At 41.2% G+C, this 21,458-nt stretch overlaps 1 protein-coding gene across 8 annotated transcripts in view; it reads right to left on the bottom strand.

The window, feature by feature from the left end:
• Positions 1-21,458, bottom strand: part of CDC42BPB (CDC42 binding protein kinase beta) — a 131,902-nt gene that overhangs the window by 53,349 nt on the left and 57,095 nt on the right. For all 8 annotated transcript variants that reach the window (XR_012645894.1, XR_012645893.1, XM_074996460.1 and 5 more), the window contains exons 6-13: positions 16,045-16,138; positions 14,102-14,302; positions 10,607-10,855; positions 9,130-9,209; positions 5,467-5,633; positions 5,252-5,374; positions 2,551-2,684; positions 1,632-1,874 (exon numbers count right to left, since the gene is read on the bottom strand). Coding sequence is in view for 6 of the 8 variants with exons in the window: in XM_074996460.1 (XP_074852561.1) it covers positions 1,632-1,874; positions 2,551-2,684; positions 5,252-5,374; positions 5,467-5,633; positions 9,130-9,209; positions 10,607-10,855; positions 14,102-14,302; positions 16,045-16,138 (1,291 nt within the window). In the remaining 2 variants the exon portion in view is untranslated. The remainder of the gene's footprint in view (positions 1-1,631; positions 1,875-2,550; positions 2,685-5,251; positions 5,375-5,466; positions 5,634-9,129; positions 9,210-10,606; positions 10,856-14,101; positions 14,303-16,044; positions 16,139-21,458) is intronic.

The following is a 21,458-nucleotide window of genomic DNA, read 5'->3' as shown; positions in this document are numbered from 1 at the left end:
TGCTCAACTTTTTAAATTTATATACAAGTACTTCTATGTTTGTGAAGAGCTTCCCTCCCACCCCACTTCCTCTCCTGGTTTTGAAGGGAACTTCCAGCGAACATCCACATAGCTATCTTCTTGTCCTTCCCTGAAATCCCTCTTTAAAACACATTTTTCATGACGCCTACAAAACAGACACTGATGTTGACTGATCAACACTCATACTTCCCTTTCTCTGTATCTACCTGTTTTATCATCTTATGGTACAGGAACTGTCTTTTTGATCCATATTTGTACAGCACCCAGAACAACAGGATTCTGGTATACAAGTTCCAACACCATATGGTAATATTAATAATAAAAGGATGGTGGGTGTGTAATGAATTTAAAAATGGATAAATTGATTTTTTTAACCTACAGTTGCACAAACACCTACTGAAATAGCTAATTAAAAATGATGAGGAAACTAGGACTACCAGCTCGGTATCTTTGTGAATTTGGGAGCACTTTGTTTAGTATTTTACTCTTTCCCACATCCACAGGAAAGAAAATAACATTTAAAAGAAGAAATTGGAAGGGGGAAGCCAGAATAAACTGCTTTGACCTTTGTTATTTACTAGATATCAAGCTGACACTATCTGTTGACATTTTTAAGAAGAAGCTCAGCCTACTGCAAGAATATATTTTCACTGGATTACAAACAATTAGAATATATGAGGAAAAATACCACACTAAGGCTGTGTTTACACAGGCACAAATCTTCGACAGAGCCATATTTCAAAGATTACTAATGAGGCGCTGAACTGAATATTCAGTGCTTCATTAGCATTAGGACACTTCTGGCCGCGGCGCTTCAAAAGCCCCACTTTTGAAAGCGCACGGCTCGGTGCGGCTACACAGGGTCCTTTTCAAAAGTACCTGCCCCTTTCAAAATCGCCTTATTCTGATCAGTTATGGGGATAAGGGGAGTTCGAAAGGTGTGGGGTCCTTTCGAAAAGGACTCCCATGTAGCCGCGCTGAGCAGCGCGCTTTCAAAGTGCCGTGGCCGGAAGTGTCCTAATGCTAATGAGGCACTGAATATTCAATTCAGCATCTCATTAGTAATCTTCGAAATGGCCATTAGCATGGCTATTTCGAAGATTTGTGCCTGTGTAAACACACCTTAAGTCCTTCATGAACTACAGGTTGAACCTCTCTAGTCCAACACTCTCTCATCCAGCAACATCTGTAACCTGGCATGGTTTTAGTTAGCCAGAAAATCACTTAAGACTGTGGCCAAGCTTCCCGGGGTCCCATAAGGTTTGTTTACAGTCATCAGTCCTGGCTTTCAGTGTTCTGTGCTGTTATTTAGCTGTAATTTACCTCTAAACGTCTTCTCGGAGCCCAGTAAGCAGTGGAAGTGTTGGTAATACTGTTAGACCATGCTCACCTCCCATGGTCCAGCACATTCTCTCATTTGGCCCCAGTCAGGTCCCTTGGGTGCCAGACTAGAGTTGTTCAACCTGTACTAAATATCTAAGATGTACTCTGCAAATCAAAAGGTGTCAGATGCCAGGATGTTTTTTTTTTTAAACTTTCTAATGCTTCAGTTAAGTCATACTTTATGAAGCAGCTGAAATATGTTAGCCTGAAATATTTTGTCAAGTTACCTCCTTTCTGGCTTTTTCAGATTTACGAATGTCCTGTCGCATAGAATCAATTTTCTGCATGATCACTTCCATCTCCTCTTCTTTGTCACGAAGCTGTCGGGAGAACTTCTGTTTTTGAGAGCGCAAGTCTACCATTCTCTCATTGAGCTCTGAAAACTCCTGCATTGCTAGCTTTCTTTGCTGATGGGCATCTTTTAGTTCTTTGGACTGTGCCTTTAATCTTTCTGAAACTTCCACAAATTGCTGGTAAAATAAAAAAAAAAACCATGAATATCTCTTCAAGCAAGAGTATACTGGATAAGACAAACAGGCACTTCTTTAAAGGTAACCATTACATGTGTTTGTCTAATTAAAAAGAATTCCAGTCTCATGTACAGTTTAAATAGTGTGCTGCTTTAATTTGGCAATGCTCTTTGCGTAGCTTTGTTACTCTACACATTTTTCATGATTTGTACACACAAATTAGTCTTTTCCTTTCATGCATCTGCTCATATTCTATCTCTGCAATAGTCTCTGGCTGAAGAGAATGTACCATCAACCCAAGACCATTCTCATCTTAGTGCCATGTGCTTGCATAATAGTGCAACACAAACAAAAATAAAAAACTCTAGCATATACAATACCAGCAGATGAAAGAGTCAAAACACACAAACTATGGGTATAAGTGCCACAAGCTCTGTAAAACTTGTGAATTCATTAAGAAAATCTTATACAAGACTCTACAAACAAAATTATGAAGAAGATTAAATACTTTGGTGCAGAGCTTCAAGCTTTAGCTGTGATTTCTAAAATTAAGTTATTCAATGACCTGCAAAAGATAGGTGTTCAAGACTAGAGGAGCTGACCTGGAAAGTCCATTTGGTCAACTCTATTCTTGAGCCACATGAAGTAAGTGTTTTTTAAGGGTATGCACTATTACCTTATGAAGGTCCTCCTTCTCTTGCCTTAGTGTTCTGCACTGCTTTTCAAGTCCCTTCAGCCTGTGTGTCGACTCTTCATGCTCTTGGCGAAGTGAAACTGCATCTGCAAGCTGTCGTTCTAGCCTATTGGAATCTGCACAGAAATACAAAACAAGCATACTTGCCCCAGGTTTACATCTATAGCATAGGCAGCAATATTTCATGAACAAACAAGTAACTTTTGCTAGGAACCTGTCACAGAGTTTAATTATTTCTTCTTCTCCCATCCCCATCAGGAGAGCCTGCTGGCCATCCTCCATGCACTGAGGATTCATCCTCATTTTTACTTTTACTCTTCTGTCTCTACCAAGAGTCCTGATATCAGACATTTGTCCAGATGAAAAAAAACTGAACAGTGGCTTTTGGGCTCAATTAATGCCATCCTGTAAAATACAGGAATATGTTTCATGTGGGGCATTATGCTCAGATTATAATAGGCTTGAGGATGGCTAAATCTAGAGAAAGACTATTAAGGAAATGATTATCGAAAAGGAAGGAAGATGACCAAGGACAGGGTAGGCCCAATTACTCAATGAAGAGGGAAAAATAGTAACACAAAATGTGGAACTGGCAGAGGTGCTCCACGATGTCCTTGTTTTGGTTTTTGCCAACAAGCTTGGGGGTGACTGCCTACAACGGTGAATACTGGAAAAAAAAAAGGTAGGTTCAGACGTTAAAATAGAAAAAGAACAAGTTACAAATTACTTAGAAAAATTAGATGTCTTACAAATCAGCAGGACTTGATGAAATACACCCTAAAATACTCAAGGAGCTGATTCAGGAAGTATTTGGATATTACCTATCATCTTTGAAAAGTCATGGAAGATGGGAGAGATGACAGAATACTGGAAACGAGCAAATATAGCATCCATCTATAAAAATGGAGTTAAGGACAGCCCAGGAAACTATGGATCAGCCAGCTTAACTTCTGCACCAGGAAAGATAATGAAACAATTAAGGAATCTGTCTGCAAACACCTGGAAGATAAGGTGGTATATAACAGTCTGCATGGATTTGTCAAGAACAAATCAAGTCAATCTGACATCTTTCTTTGATAGGAGAACAAGCCTTGTGGATAAAGGGAAAGCAGTAGACATGGTATGCCTAGATTTCAATAAAGCAGCTAATACAGGTCTTCTATGTGTTTCTTATCAATAAGCTAGGGAAGTACAAAGTAGAGGGGGCTATTATAAAGGAGAGTGCATAAAGACAATCTTTCTCACTGAGTTGCTGTCAATGGTTCACAGTTATTCTGAAGGGCATCATTTCACAGGGATCAGTTTTGGGACTGGTTTTGTTCAATATCTTCATCAATGATTTAGATATTGGCATAGAGACGATGCTTATGAAGTCTGTGGATAATAGCAAACTGGGAGGGGCTGCAAGTGCTTTGAAGGATGGTATTATAATTCAAAATTATTTAACAAATTGAAGAAATGATCTGTGGTAAAAAGGATGAAGTGCAAAGAGGACAAATGCAAAATGCTCCACTTAGGAAGGAATAATCAGTTTCACACACACAAAATTGGAAGTGACTCTATTGGAAGTGACTGTAGTACTGCAGAAAGAGAGCTGGGGTCATAATAGACACAAGCTAAACGAGTTAACAGTGTGACACTGTTGCAAAACAAAGCAAACTTTATGGGATGCATTAACAGGAGTGTTGTAAGCAAGACACAAGAAGTAATTCTTTCATTCTACTCTGCGCTCATTAGGCCTCAACTGCAGTATTGTGTTCAGTTTGGATACCACGTTTCAAGAAAGATGTGGAGAAACTGGAGAAGGTGCAGGGGAGAGCAACAAAAAGGATTAAAAGTCTGGAAAACATGATTAAAGTTAAGCAATCTGGAAGGCAGGCAGAATAGAGTCTTATGAAGTGGAAGATGGAATATGGAGGGCTGTGGGAATTTGGGAACAATGTACTCACAAACTTACATCTCTACTCTTCCATTCTTTATAGTATAGGCAACAGTAAGCCTCTCTACTGTATAGCTTCATTAAGACTAAAAAGCTGACATTTAGCTACTACTAATTGAAAAGTAGCTTTTATTCCCTCTTTTTATGGTTTTCTGAAATTGATCTCCTTTTACAGGGATAAACAGAAAGGATGGTCAAACAGCACAGTTTCAAATAACTGATTCAGATCCCATGGTTGTCTGTCTCTCTCATGTAAGACCTTAGTAGTTGCCTTTTTCAACTTGTCCATCCTAGACAACATTAGATGAAGATGTATGATTGTTTTGAGCACGCTCAGTACAATTTCTTTTAATGCTTTTCCTACATAAGATGAAGCAAATATCTGTTCTTCTCAGGAGAAAAAAAAAGCAAGATTAAAAGTACAGGAACATATCAAATTGAACCTATGTAACCAATTCATTCTCCTCCTGGCTCCCAGTGGAACACGTGGCATCAGGCTCAGGATGTAGGGGAAAGACAAAAGTTTATTGGAAAATACTGAAATGCTGCTTAATATAAGCATTCCAGTAAGTATCCTCTCTTTCCATTAGCATTCATTCATCAGTAACTTTATTTGTATTTACTCTGAATTAAATTTAAATTGATGGAGCCAAGCATCTCTGCTACCGAGATATTGATATGTGAATTAAACCATTACTGGACACACACCAGTCAGAATGCCTGCCAGTCATGCCAGATACTCACCCGCTATTTTGTTCTTCAAACGTTCAATTTCTTCATTTAACTTCTTGATTTCTTTATCACGGTTTGTGTTTCCCACAACACGAGCTGAAGAACCCTGCAGGGACTGCACAGTCTGTGTAGATTCTTAGGTTGAATAAGAAAAAATGTCAAATTAAGAGCATTTTGCTGCTATTCTTAATCTGTATTGCAAATCCCAGTAAATATACGCAACTAACCTTGCAGTTTTCTGCTCAAATCCAGTTTTTCCTCCTCCAGTTTTCGTATTCTCCTTTCATAAGATTCTATTTGCAAGCTGTTCTCTAAGTCATGTTGCACATCCATATCTTTGGTTACAGCACCAGACTGCATTACACTCCTTAAAGAGCCTCTATCAGAAAATAAGCTGCAACCAAAATAATATATTAGCATATAATTACAATGATCTGCGGCAGTTTCATGCTGGAATTCAACAGCAACTACACCTAAGTTTCTGAGCACATTTAATGCAGTGTTGCTGTATACACTGTACCAAGATTTAGCAATTTCTTTCATGTCTTTCTTGTCCAGCGGTCAGCCCCTCCCCAGAACAGGTGCCAAGAGTGGCACGCAAGCCCATTTTCATTGGCATGCGAGGCAGGAGCTCAGCCCCGTCCCTCATCCCCCGTGCAGCCAGGAGCTTGCTCAAAGTTAAACCTGTGGATTAACAAAAGACCACCCAATGCTGCCAACCACCACCTAAATGGTAAAGCTCTGCATCTTAATTTATATGTTAATGAAGGTGTTGTAAGCCAGACTATTAGTGACTTTAAAAAGTATCACAGGCACTCGGCCCTTACTTAGAGGTCAAAAAGTCACATTTTGGCACTCCGCCTCAGAAAGGTTTCTGGAACCTGTTCTAGTCCATTCAGAAAAAGAGGGTCTTCACCACTGCCTTCCATCTTTGCCAGTCTCCTGCTGCAGTCAAATCATTTGTTTGTCATTCTGATAGTTCACAATTCTACTTCTATTATGCATTCTATGCTATCCTTGGCCTACTTTGTGACCTCTTGTTCTAGGCATTATAGTCCAACGCCTGTCTCACTTTACTCAGAGATTGTTCCTCCACATACAAACTAGTGATCTCTCTTTTCATTCTGTAATTTCCTATCCCCTTGGCTTCTCTTTCACCTTGCTCCAGAGTACTACTTGTGTGAATTCTCTTTCCTGGCCCTCTGATATTGAGATTGTCTAAGTCAGCTTTTAACAAAAACTCTGGAATTTAAATAAGGTCTTAATAAGTTTCCAAGTTTCGTGATTTGCTGTAACCTGCAAAATCTAGGGCCTCTAACTTGTGTGCAAAAGACCCCTGTGCACCTCCCAGTTACTCTCTTATTACCCAACACTCCTCAGAAAAGAGATGTGGTGACTTAAGACATCCTTGTGTCATGCACACAGTGATCAGGAATGGCTTATTCATTTCAGTGTTATGTATTATTTGGTATACTGTACTTCCATAAAAACCTTGACTGATGTTCACAAATTTCTGAGATATTCTATAAGAGGTGTAGTTTCCAGCACTTTTTGTTTTGTTTTTGTTTTGCTGTTTAACAATATGTTCCTCCTGGAGTCACTTATTTGTGTTTTTGGTTCTTGCCTGAATTAATTTCAGTTCATTTCAGTGGGTCTCTTCTATCTCTGCTAGTTATTCAAATGAACCATTAGTTGTGACATTTCTCTCTCAATCCCAGCACTTCTTTACAAGTTTTTAGTGAATTTTTCCTTCACTTACTTTCATTTGCCTTCTATTTTTCCACCATCTCAATCTTCAAGGACCTATTCACTTCTGCAAATTCTAAATGCTTGTTTTATTGTCATCTATTTTAGATCAGTAATGCAGTAGCATGAACACCTCTGCAGTCCAGATCTCTCCTTTGTTCTTATTTTATCCTCAGTATTGCTCATCTGCCCCATTCCTCCTACAAATATCTTTTAAAAGCTGTCCCTTTTGATCATATTTTACAATACAGCACATTTAGTCCCTTCTTGTTGTGACCTGGTGACCTCCAAGTTACCTTATGACCTGTGCAGCCAGGGAAGATAATCCCCTCCAATGACTAGGTTGTTCATGCCAGAAAAATCAGGAAACATTTTAGCACTGTCATTTTACTGAGGCTTTGTTTTCTTACAACTACTTCCCTTCTGGTGTCTTTGCTCCATACTTTACGTTCATATCTCCAGTTACTAGGAAGACATATCTGGTTTGGAACCTCATCTATTAAGTTCTGCATGTGCTCACAAAAGTTCTTTTCCCCTTTGGCTAGTTTGATTTGTTGGAACAAAACATTCAATAATGGACATTTTCTGGAACATTTATGTAAACTGTACTGTCATAATCCTTTCCGAAACTCATGTCCATTCGATCAGACCCAGGGCATCTCGGTGTACAACACTGGCACTCAGCAACCCAAAATATAGTCGGATGACCAACTGAAAAAGTTATCTGTCCTGATGATACCCATCTCATTCCTATTAGGCCTAGTATATATAGTTTTACATATATTTATGTTCTTTTGTTACTTGGATCATTTTACCAGGCTCATATGTTTGTTGGTCTATTCTTTGTACTAATTCTGGTGAGGGATTTACAAAAAATCAAGTTTATCAGTGGAGTACTTTGTGGATAGCTCCATCTCTTTGTCAAGATTTATTTGAGCTGATTTGAGTCGGAATGACCACTGACTTGATCAGTGTGCGTAACTTTCTTTAAGGTCTTTCGTTAGAAAAGTGGCTTATTAGGTCATGCCCAACCCTTTATCAGGACGGGCCTGTGGACTCTTTAGCCAGGCTCCTTCTCTGTGTTACATAATAGATATGCATTTTCGACTTGTGTGGAAAAACAAATAAAAATTCAAAAGATCATACCCAAGGCAACTAGAAGTCTAATTCCAATTTGTTTTAAATGGGATTTAGGAATTTAAAAGGACACAAGTGCTTGAATATTTGACTCAAAATCTTGGCTCACTACATTCTTGGAATGAGAAAAATCCAAAACAACCAATGTTAAGGGCAAACCAAATGGCCAACTTGCTTACAGCTGCACAGCCATACTTTCCTCAGTTGTTAGTAGGAAATATGGCCTCTTTTAACTGTGCACCACACACCTACATTAGAACACTCAAAATAAATGTTGTCAGGATTTGATCCTTTCTGAACATTAAGAACTGCTGCTTTGATTCCACTAATAAAAATCATGTGTACTGAAATTTTGATATTGTTATAGCTTTTCTTTGAAGCAAGACATTTTTAAAGTGTGGTCACAATCCACAAAACACTCCTGTAAGATTTCTTTCTGAGGTCTAGCTGAGAACTAAAATGGATCCTACCAAATAACTTAAGAATGGCCATAATAGGTCAAACCAAAGATCCATCTAACCTGGTATCCTGTCTTCCAACAATTGCCAATGCCCCAAAAGGAGTGAACAGAACAGGTAATGATTTATATTAACTGTGATTTATATTAACTGTAATTACTTTATGGTGATAGTATAGTAAAAATCCAGAATATCAACATTCCTTTTGGTCCTCCAGAAAACAATGGTTATATTCTGTTGATTCCAGAATTATTACTGCAGCCAGGTAAAGACTATTCCAACATCTATAACCACAGCACCCACATAAATATCACAAAATGAAAGCATCACATTCATCATAAGCTATATTTCAAACACATGAGGAAAGATTAAGTTTAAAAAAAAACAACCCTTTAATTCTTGTGCAGTTAACACAAAAATGTTCATGTACAGCAAGAAAAAAAGGTACTTTACCTACACACATTCTTCAACGGGCTTGTCAAGGTAAACCTTCTAGGATTAGCACTATCTGAGCTAAATGTGTAACAAGTAACTGCTTATTTTGCCTACCTGTCAGTTGTATATGTGAACCCAACAAAAGGTAAATGTAGTCCAAAAAACCCAGTATGAGAACTTGGTGGCACGATTTCCTGCATAAAAAGAACATGAGTGAAAACCAGACAAATAATGATTAAAAAGTTTTCTGCCTTAGTGTTTGGGAGGTCAGATTATATGAACAAAGTGGTCACTACTGTCCTTAGAATCTGAGGGCTTGTCTACACTTGCCCCCAACTTCAAAGGGGGCATGTTAATCAGGGCAATGGGAGATTACCAATGAAGTGCTGCGGTGAATATGCAGCACTTCATTAGACTAATTCTCCCTCATGGCAACCTCAAACTGTCAAGCTTCGAAGTGCCAGCATGCGTGTAGCCACAGGCACTACCAAATACCCGTTCTACTTCAAAGAGCCTTTAATCCTCAAAATTTTGGGGTGAGTAAAGGCACTTTGAAGTAGCGAGGGCACTTCAAAGTGCCCTCGGCTACATGCACGCTGGCACTGTGAGGTTTGACGGTCTGAAGTTGCTGCAGGGGAGAACTGGCCTAATGAAGTGCTGCATATTCACTGCAGCACTTCATTGTAATCTCCCATCACCCTGATTAACATGCCCCCTTCAAAGTTGGGGACAAGTGTAGACACAGCCTGAGTATAGTCTCTGAAATGAACTTTTCTTAGAATGCATCAGTGCACAGTATGCAGTTGTTTGTCAGCTATTACATTCTTTTACTCTTCCGAAAACCTCATCCCAAATATGGTCATTCACAGTGCATCAGATATATTGAAAACTTTCTTCTGAGCCACACACCATTTAGGGGACAAATCTGTTTGACAAATCCAAAATGTAATACATTTGTAATAAGCTCTGGTTTTGCTTTCAAAGACCATTAAAAAAAGAAAAGAGATCAGAGTGTTCATATTCTTATTCTTGTGCTGGACAGCTCATCAAAATCAAACCCAGTACTCCTGTGTATGGGCGACGGCATATTTCCATAAGACAAGTTTACGTGCACATGAAATACTCTTCCACTACTCTTTCCAAATTCATTCTTGTAAGCTATAAGAGGACTGAGATGGGAAAAATTCTTATTCTCGAGCATTCAAAAAGCAGAAATCTTCTTGACTGCAACTCAAGTTTGGTCTGAGAGGCTGAGGTAAGTAGCACAATCTCAAGTGAATTAGATACTTATCAACTCAGAGCCCTAGGCGAGGCATTGATGAGTAAGGGGTCATTATATTCAGAGTTATATAATAGTATAATGCATATGCACAAGTGGGTAGACAAAGTTGCAAAAGAAATGTAATTCAGTGTCATGGTTTTTGTGGGTTTAAAATCTTAATGCTAATGCAACAATGTTATCAACTGTTATGCTGTAGACTTGTTTTATTAAAACAAAGTAGAAACAAATTGCTCACATCTGAATTAGTAGCTTTTACTATTAGCATACCCACATAAAGGCCATAATATAATGTTTAAATGAAAGACTCACAGGATTCCTCAATACATCATCATCGACATCAAAGTTTGATGTGTCCGAAGGACTGCTAACATCCGGAATATAAGGTGCTTCTATGTTTCGAATATTATCCCAATTAAGTCCTTCAAAAAATGCATGCGACTTGAAATCCTCTATTCCATTCTGTCCTAGTCGACGTTCCCTACTACAGATAAGTCGTTGAATAAGATCTTTTGCTTCTTCAGATACATCTGTTACATGGGATGGAAACTGAAAGCGTTCCTAAAGAAACAAAATAAACCTAGTTTGTTAATTTTATATTGGAAAATGCCTGTGAAAGGGAAAAACACAATTTGCACAATCTATTTTGGTAAAGAAGCTTACTTGACTGTGGAAATGGTACTGGAAACTAGTACTTATAGCTACCGTTTTCAAGACTATTATGAGCAATGGAAGTCTCTAGCATGATAAATAACAGAAAAAAAGAAATGGAAGTCCGGAAGGGTCCTCAAGACCATCAAGTCCAGCTCCCTGAACACAGCCAAGACTAAGTATATGTAGAAAGCACCCATCAGGTGTTTGTCATGTTTTTAAAAACCTCCAGTGATGGGGATTCAACAATTTGTCTTGGAAACCAAGTCCAGTGTTTAAATATTTTTATAAATTTTCTCCTAATATCTAACCTAAATCTCTTTTGCTATAGATTAAGACAAGTACTTCTTATCCTACCATTAGCAGATATGGAGAACAATCAACTACTGTCCTCTTTATAATGGCGCACAACATATTTGAAGACCTATCCAATCCCATATTAGCTTTCTTTTCACAACACTAAAACATGCTCAATTTTTCAACTTTTCCTCACAAGAAAGACTTGTTAAATTTTATGCTTTTGTTGCTGTACTCTGCTTGTCCTTATCTTTCTTACAGGTTACATCTGCACTAGAAGCATCTGTTTACAAAAGTTACTGTTGGAAGAGATGTTCTGACAAAACTTCTGTCAACAGATCGCATCTACCCATAAACGTGGATGGATCCTTTGATCCGCTCTGTCTACAAAAGGGCCTGCTGGGGCATCTACATGGCTTTTTTGCTGACAAAATGCATTTTGCATGTAGATGCTGTGTGCATTTTGTCAACAAAACCCCAGTTTTGTCTACAAAACTCTCTAATGTAGATGTAGCCAAAATGTGGTATCCAAAACTGAACACTATACACCAGCTGAGACCTACTCAGTAGAGCAGGAAATTACTTCCTTTGTCTTATGTCTGACACACTTATTCCAATAATAACAGCCTTTTTTTTTTTTTTTTTTTTTTTGCAACTGCTACACTGCTCAGTCAATTTTTGCTATGCTATAAGCCCTAGATCCTTTTCAGCAGTACTACAAACTGAATATGAGCCAACAATGCGATGCAGTCATTAAAAAGGTACTAATATGAAGTTATAGCACATCTGCAATTGGCTAATAACCCGTAATTGAAGTAAATTGGTTTTGCATTTTGATTGGTTTGGCATGATTTTTTCTTAAATTCACATTCGCTACTACTGATTAGATTATTGCCCTCGAGTTGTTTACAAATCATGTTTAACAGTTTTTCTTGTGCTTTCCAACTTCAAAGTTAAGCTGACTGCTTTATGATTCTCCAGGTCCTCTTTGTTCCAGTGTTTAAAGACAGGTATTATATGTGACCTTTGCCAAAACCCATCTAACCTCTGAGTTCTCAAGGGCAGTTAATGATTGCCTTAGCTAGGTTCCTTAAGGACTCAAGGATGAATTTCATCATGCTGTGCTGACTTCAAAAATCTAATGTATGTAGTCTTTAACCTGTTCTTTCCCTCTCCTAAAGTATGTTCCTTTCCCCCTGTTAATATTAACTGTGACAAGCATCCTGTCACCTTTAGCCTTTTTAGTCAAGCCTAAAGCAAAACCTCTGCCCTTCTTGGTGTCAACCGCTATTGGCTATCTTTTCCTGCAAAGTACAGGATCTACACTTACATTCACCTTTCTCTTGCACGTAATGTATTTAAAGAACATCATCTGATTGCTTTTTGTGTCCCTTGCTAAGGTGTAACTCGCTTCACAATGGACCTTTTTCAAATCCATTTTTATCCATTCTCTCTCCCACACCAGCTTTAATACATCATCAATTGGTTTTAATGCACCGATTGCAGGATGAAAACTGAAGCTTTTAACTTTTAAGTTTAAATTTGATTCTGTATGGTACACTGTAGTAGAGTATGAGGCACTAGAAGCAGATCTTCACTGGTATACTAAGAAGCTAACCAGTCATGTTTCCATCACTTGGCAGAAACACGAATGAACAGGGTTTTAGAAATATGGTTCTTTTGTTGATGGCACTCTTTCTAAACAGTAACAGAGAGGAAGCCGTGCTAGTCTATACACTATCAAAACAAAAAGCAGTCAAGTAGCACTTTAAAGACTAGCAAAATAGTTTATTAGGTGAGCTTTCGTGGGACAGACCCACTTCTTCAGACCATAGCCAGACCAGAACAGACTCTTTCTAACGTGTATTTTTGATAATTTAACCCACTGCTCTCCACTGCCCTTCAGTGTTCCCTCTAATTTTTTCCATCCCTGGGTGGAATGCCTTTTGTTATGTGCACCACCAATTGAAACACATGATGCTGGTGGCTGTGGGCACTCTGCTAATCAGCTGGGTAGCACCTCAATTTCTCCTGGGCAGTCACCCAAGACAATTTGCCAGAACCGTCCTCCAGTACAAATTTACTCAACTTAGGAACATTTTAAAAACAGAAATGGAACAACACTCATTGGCTGTATCAGCAGTAGATAAATTGCTAGCTCTTTTGCATCTGTACTATCAACACTGAGTTCTAGTACAGGCAGGCACGAATGTCCTTATATCATTTAACTCTTCTGATGAAGTCCCATTAGTAGTAAAAACAAATTTATGATTATGTAAGCACCCAAGATGCATCACTCTCTGCATAAGTTTTTCTCGAACACCAACCACCAGCTGTTTATTGGTTTGCTTTGCACTTTTAAAACACACTCAAAAGCTTACAAATAAAAAATTCCCCACCAGTTTTGTAGCTAACAGTGGGCAAAAAATCAATCGCTTGTGTTTCTATAGAAACTCAAACTCAATTTGTTTAATTTTCTTATTTCCTTATTTGTACTGATAACCACTGTAACAGAAAATATGCCACCTGTGTAAATAATGTATTACTTTACTGCTACTGCAGAATCTAGAGTAAACATTTTATAGTGAGCTCTATGATGGCTGATTTAGTTCTCCTTTTAAGATTATCAAGTGCTTAAAAATAAAAACAGACAATTTTCCAATTACAACAGCAGATGGTGTTTTTACATTTTTGCAAACTAAAAAAAGAAAAGCTAACAGACTCCTTAATGTGAGCTGATAACCCTACAAAACTACATTAGAAGTACTGAATTACTGTCACACAAAACACTTTTACCCTTAATGGGCGTGAACTTCTGCATAAATATTTTAATATATATAGTTTGATTATATTTCTTACTTCATGATTCATAATCTTCCCATAGGTTTCCACTAACGATTCTGCATAAAAGGGTGTTTCACCATACAGCATTTCGTACATACAAACACCCAAAGACCACCAATCACATTCAGGTCCATATTTTCCCATCCCGTCCTCCATTGCTTGTAGTATCTCAGGGGAGATGTAGTCAGGCGTACCCACTGCCACAGAAGACTGTACCTTAAAAATAAACAAGCATCATTCTGGAAGGCTTCCAGTCTTCCTCAACACAGCATTCTTAATCATATCTCAGTATTTCTGGCAGATGAAAACATAGGAAATCCTTGTTTTTATAAAAGGGAAAAGAACGATCAATCATAACACAAAAACGAACTGATGAATACGTACAGAAAATTCAAACAAAAAGAGGCTAAATACAAATGGACTCCAATGCAACTTCATTTCACACATTTTGTCAAAACATGAAAAAGTCATTGAAGACAAATTTGGATTTGCCAGTGCTCTAAAGGTGAAATATACGCTCTGTGTCCAATAGGAAATCCAAAACCACCAAGTCTGATCCGTGGAAAAGGGAGGACAAGAAAAGACTGGTGTAAACACTATTAAGATATGAAGGAAAACACATTTTTCCTCAGTATGTGTACAAGTTCAGGGATGTAAATGGCTGTCAAAGGTTGAGGTAGGGCATGTGGGGAGCACAGAACTAACAAGTTCCCGCTATGTTTTCCATGCCTGGTTTTTTTACTTGATTTGGAGTTACTGCCCACCCTGAGTGTAGATTTTGGTCTTGCGTGTCATGCTGGGGTGAATGGAAAACAGTTTATGGTGGTGGAGTACAGGATAAGAGAATTGGATGGGATAAGGAGATGAGTTACTAAACTTCAGTATACAGGAAAGTCTTGGGGATGTTGGCTGATGCTCTTTTCTGCTCCTTTGGCAAATACCATTAAGATATCATGAAAGCAAGTTGCCACGGCTCTTTCAGATTCCTTCTGCATATTATTTTGGATAAGCAAGACAGGTGCTTTTTTACAGAAGCTGTGGGGAGGGATAGCTCAGTGGTTTGAGCACTAGCCTGTTAAACCCAGACTTGTGGGTTCAATTCTTGAGGAGGCCATTTAGGGATCTGTGGAAAATAGATTAAAAAAAAAAAAGTCTGTCAGGGATAATGATAGGTCCTGCTGTGAGTGCAGGGGAGTGGGCTTGATGACCTCTGAAAGTCCCTTCCAGGTCTATGAGATAAGTATACAGCAAGGTCCCCACGTTTGTGAACTTAACATTCATGAAATCAATTATTTGCAAGCGGCTGCTTTGCAGGCCCCAGGGTGGGGAGCACCAGCCACCACTGCCTCACTGGGGCTCCAGGTGGGGATACTAGGCTAGACAGCTGACCATGCATCTTAAGTTCAGAAGTGGATGATGCCACAAGCATTATTTTGCCATGACTTGTTCCACCAGGGTACTCCTCACACAACCAGCATTGCACAAAACACAGAGACAGGGCATTAACTGTAATATTTATATCAAATTTGCACTGTACCATATGGACAGCTAGCACATTCTGCTTTTCTTTTGTCCAGAGGCACATTCACAGTGATTTCCTGTTTGTATAGAAGGAACATTGTAGTCGTACTCTATTTAGAGCACTAAGAACAGAAATGAGGACACCACAGTTTCTGCACCAGTTGCACAAGTATATCCCTGGGGGAAAGCTGTGAGGGGGAATAGGAGTGTCAGGTGGGCTGGTGTAGTTGGTGCTCAAGCTTGCAGCCCAGTCTCTTCACTTCTAGAACAGCTACCACAATAACTTCTACACAAGCTGCCATTTGCATCCCCAGGTGCAGTGCAGATGCACCCTGAGGGGCAGGCTGCAGGCTCTTAAGGAACAGGCACTGCATCTTCCTGCCATCTAAAAAGCCTGACTGTGAAGACCCTGACTAAAGTTTTAATTTCATACATACAGTGCCATCTTCACTCATCTTCAAGCATGATCCAAAGTCTGCCAGGCGTATATGGCCATTCACGTCCAAAAGAACATTATCAGGCTTTATGTCCCTGATGGATCAAAAGAAATAAAATTATGTAAATACAGGGCAGACTAAGTCAAAACTCCCATTGAAGTATTGATTCCACTGAGAAATTCCAATATAAATTAATGGAGAAGTTAAAAAAAAATAAAAAAAGTAAAAGAAAACTTTACTATTCTGATAGTGTTCAGTTTATGACTAGCTACCAGTTAAGTGCAGGATATGTAGTAAATTCAGAAAAAACTTACTACTATGCCTGTAGCTGAACCAACCAGGCCTTTGATTCTGTTTAACTTGCAACACTTAGTATTTGAATAGGAGAATTATGAAAACAAAATGATGCAGAAAGTCCAGACTAAAGAGGTAATTCACACATTGTCTTATTGAGCATCAATGTCTTAGTGTAAGTACTGTGCAGGGAAAAAGGAAGTTACTCACCTTGTGCAGTAACAATGGCTCATCTAGATGGGCTGCTCTCCCATGGGTGCTCCATTCTCGCTGTCAGTGTATTCTCACACTGGAACTCACAGATTCTTCTTTAGCCATGGCTTCTGCACCTTGAACACGCAGTAGCACCCCCTTGTCCTATCTGGTGCATGACACGGCCCCCTCCATTCTCTCTCAACCCTAGCAAATAGAGCAGGACACTCCAAAGCGCGGGATGGAGGGAGGGAAGTGGTGCATCTCAGAGAACGATCGTTACTGTACAAGGTGAGTAGCTTCCTCTTCTCCAAGTAACATCCCCATGGGCGTTCCACTCTGGGTGACTATAAAGTAGTAGTTGCAGCCTGGAGGTGGTTTTGGAGCCCAGTAACAATTACAGTTGACAAAACTGCTTCACCCACTTGAATGGAGGAATCAGTGGAAGATAAAGATAAAAGAGTGTAGCGTTGTGTGCATGTGTTGCTTGAAGACCATGTTGCTGCCTTGCATACGTCCATAAGGGGTACATTTTTGAGAAACGTGGTGGTGGAAGACATAGACCTGGTAGAATGGGTGGTGACAGCACCTGGAAGGTCTTTCCAGGGAAGGTGTGAAGAAGTGGGTCTGTCCCACAGAAATTCACCAAATAAATTATTGTGTTAGCCTTTAAAGTGCTACTTGACTGCTTTTTTGTTTTGTTTCATTACATAAGTGTTTATGCAGGTGGAGATCCATTTGAACAACCGTTGAGATGAAACGGGATGCTCCCTGAATCAGTCTGCAGAGGAGAGGAAGAGCCGTGGAGACCTGCACCAAGGCTTTGTGTGATCGATGTAAAAGGCTAATACCCAATGAACGTCCAGGATATGCCGTGCTGCACACACTGGATCAGAGAGCGGCTTCAGGAAGAACGTAGGTAAGTGGATAGGTTCGGTGATATGAAATGGAGCGGGAACCTTAGGGAGGAACTTAGGATAAAGGAGAAGAGTGACTAACCTTGGTAAACACCATATAAGTAAGTTCACACATCAGGGTGACAAGCTCCCTGACCCTGCTGACAGCAACCAAAAACGAGACCTTCACTGACAGATGGAGCCAGGAGCACGTTGCCAGAGGTTCAAAGAGCAGCTTCATGAGGCAGTTAAGTACGTGGATAAGGTACCAGATAGGGACCCGGAGATGTACTGATGGAAAAATATTTTGTAGACCTGTCAAAAAAAAGTTTGGTGATAGGATGGACAAGGAAGGAGATCCCAACCTCCACTCAGTGGAATGCTGCCAACACTGCAGCATGATCCCAGATGGCACTGAGAACTAGGTCTGACTCACAGGTGCAGCAGGTAGTCAAGGAGGACAGGAAGGGGTGTGGTGTGAGAAGGCATAGGGTAATTCACACCCAAGCACTGGGAGAATCACGTGTCCCCCTGCAGAGGCAGGATTGGGTACGGACTCCCATCTGCTGTTAACGAGAATTCTTTTCACCACCCCCACCCCAGAGAATGAGATTTTGTCATCCTGGAGCCATGAATGAGCCATTCATGGAGATGCACCCTGAGTGGGTCGAGGTGAAGGGTGCAGCTGGGACAGAAGGTAGCTGCAGGGAGGAAAGGGATATGGAGTTGGCACTGATAGCTGGTACAGGTAAGGGTACCAAGTTTGCCTCAGCCACACCGGGGCTACCAAGTTTAGGCAAGCCCAATGCAGTCTGACCTTGTCCAGAAGCTTGTGAATCAAGGGAAAGGGAGGAAATGCGTAGAGAAGGGACACATCCAATTTAATAGAGAAAGCATCCTGGAAGGGGTGTCTCCCCAGACCTGCTCTAGAGCAGTACTGATGGCACTTTCTGTTGACTCAGGTCACAATCAGGTCTATGCAAGGCTGGCCCCAAAGCTTGAACTTGTGATTGAGGTCTAACGTGCTTATCCCCCATTTATGATGGCTGCTGAACGAGCTGCTGAGGGTGTCTGTGCTCATGTTCAGTACTCCAGGGAAATAAATAGCCACTGTGGTGATATGGTGCTGAAGGCACCAGGTCCACAGTTTTATGGCTCTCACACACAGAGATAGAGACTGAACCCCTGCCCTGTCAGTTGATGTAATATATGCACATGGTGTTGTCTGTCAGGATATTGACAATCCTGCGTGCCTGGTGCCGGCAGAAATGCTGGCAAGCATAGTGGGCCACCCTGAGCTCCAGCAGATTTATGTGGAGCGCTTGCATGTGAAGGACCACTTGACCTGGACTGTAAGGGAATCCAAATGGACCTTCCCATCCCATAAGGGAGGCACCTGTAGTAAGAGTAATATCATGATGTGAAAATAGGTGTCCCGTAGGTCAAGAGCCAATCTTTTGTCCAGTGCTGGGATAATGGTTGAGAGAGTCACCATTGTGAAACATCAATAGGAGGACGTATTTGTTGAGCCTCTGGAGGTTGAGGATGGGCCTCCTCCCCCAGTTCTTTTACTGAGTTAGAAGTATGTGACTAGAATCCTCTACCTTGAACCAATGCTGGGACCAGCTCAACGGCCAACAGACAGAGGAGGTGCTTTGCCTCATGCTTTAGTAGATTCTTATGAGAAGGATTCCTGAAAGGGATGGGGGGCGGGCATGTAGAGGGGACAGAGGTAAACGGAATGGAATACCCCCAGGCTGCTAGTTCTAGGACCTACTTGTCCCAAGTAATGGTGGTCCAATCATGGGAAGAGGGGCAGAGCTGGTGGTGGAACAGGTGACATCCAGAATGGGAGACTGCTGGAGAGGGAAGATCACTCAAGCTCCTGACCAAATCCTCAAAGCTGCTACTTAGGCTGCTGAGGATGGGACACCACGGACTGTCAGAGTTGCCGTCGGTGAGGTTTCCACTGATGGGACCTATGCTATTGATCGTGTTCATAGCATTGTGGCTGTTGTTGGAATGGCTTCCATGGTCTTTGACAGGGAGAGTACCAAGCCGGTTAAACAGAGGTGTGTACATCCCCAGCGTACACAATGTGGTACAAGCAACGAAGGGTCCTGTGGCACCTTATAGACTAATAGAAAAGTTCTGAGCATGAGCTTTCGTGAGCACAGACTCACTTCATCAGATGCTGGTCTTGGAAATCTGCAGGACCAGGTATAAATAAGCCAGACCAAGGCCGGGGATAACAAGGTTAGCTCAATCAGCAAGGGTGAGGCTTACTACCAGCACTTGATCTGGAGGTGTGAACACCAAGGGAGGGGAAGCTGCTTTTGTATTTAGACAGCCATTCACCGTCTTTGTTTAAGCCTGAGCTGAGGGCATCAAATTTGCAGATGAATTGTAGCTCAGCAATTTCTCTTTGGAGTTTGGTCCTGAAATTTTTTTGCTGTAGGATAGCTACTTTTAAGTCTGCTACTGTGTGGCCTGGGAGATTGAAGTGCTCTCCTACGGGTTTTTGTATATTGCCATTTCTGATATCTGATTTGTGCGCGTTTATTCTTTTACGTAGAGACTGTCCAGTTTGTCCGATGTATATAGCAGAGGGACATACGACGTCTGTACCCTTGGTCTCCCATGCTAGTCTTGCAGCAGCAGGCTGCTCTGCAGCAGGTAGTTGGAAGGACTTTTCATGGAGGTAAGTCTTGAGCCTATTGGCTCTGTCCTTCCTGGCCCTCGCTGTGAGGCTGGAGCAGTGGGTGCAGGACTGGGTTTGGTGACCCTTTCCAAAGGATTTAATACACAGTGCATGGCTGCTGGAGGCAGGCATGGCTTCCCTGCACGTTGTACATCACTTGAAGCCCAGGGAGCCCAACACGGTGATGATGCAGTAACTAAATCCTAACACTGAGCCGTTTTTTTTTTTTTTTAAACTTTAACAGGGAAAGTAACTTGGAAATGTAACTTGGATAAGAACAGCAGAGTAATTACTAAACTAACTCTTCTTTGTTTCAACAAGTGAGAGAGAGTGAAGCTCTGTCTGTTGTTGAGGATGTTAGAGAGGGAACAGAGGGGCCCATGCCACATGCACGCCAGATCGCCTGAGGAGGTGCTACTTCACATGCACAGTGTGAGAAACCACAGATACAGAAAAATCTCTGAGTGTGAGCACGAGGACACACCAACACCCAGGATGGAGCACTCACAGGGACACTACTTGAAGTAGAATCTTTTGCATTTGCCAAGTATTCTGTTAGTATTAACAAATGGGCACAATGCAAATTCTTACCTGGTTACAGTTTCCGCCTCCTTAAGCCCTCTGTTATTTCAATTCAAGACCATATAGAGAAGTTACTCACCGTGGTAACGGAGGTTCTTTGAGATGCGTCCCCGTGGGTGCTCCACAATAGGTGTCGGGCTCGCCCGGCACCGCAGATCGGAAATCTTCCAGCAGTTTCTCCTGGATCGCGCATGCGCCGGCGCGCGCCGCCCCCCCTGCGCGCCCCTGGCCGAGTGCGCGATCTGGTCCCCGCCAGTTCCTTGACCAACTGCCTCGGATGCTCCTGAAAAACACTAGACAGAGATCCGAAGTGGGGAGGATGGGCGGGTGGTGGAGCACCCACGGGGACACATCTCGAAGAACCACCGTTACCACGGTGAGTAACTTCTCCTTCTTCTTCGATTGTCCCTGTGGGTGCTCCACAATAGGTGCCTACCCAGCAGTAACCCAAGTAAGGAGGTGGGTAATCGGGTTATGTGCAGCTTGCCCCCGAGAGGACTGCTGTCGACAGACAGGTATCTTCTTCGAATACCCGAGGCAGGGCATAACGCTCGGCGAAGGTGTCGTAAGATGACCAGGTCACCGCTCTGCAGAATGTCTTTTAACGCGATGCCCTTGAAGAAGGCTGTTGACACCGCCACCGCCCTGGTGGAGTGAGCCCTGGGCGGGGCCAGCAAAGGAGCATTTTGAAGCTCGTAACACATTTTTATACAGGACACCATGTGCTCAGAGATTCTCTGTGGAGAGAG

This window comes from Carettochelys insculpta, chromosome 6, assembly GCF_033958435.1.
Source record: "Carettochelys insculpta isolate YL-2023 chromosome 6, ASM3395843v1, whole genome shotgun sequence".
NCBI classification, from domain to species: domain Eukaryota; kingdom Metazoa; phylum Chordata; order Testudines; family Carettochelyidae; genus Carettochelys; species Carettochelys insculpta.
Note: the sequence above shows the minus strand (reverse complement) of the source record. Positions and strands in the feature narration are given on the sequence as shown.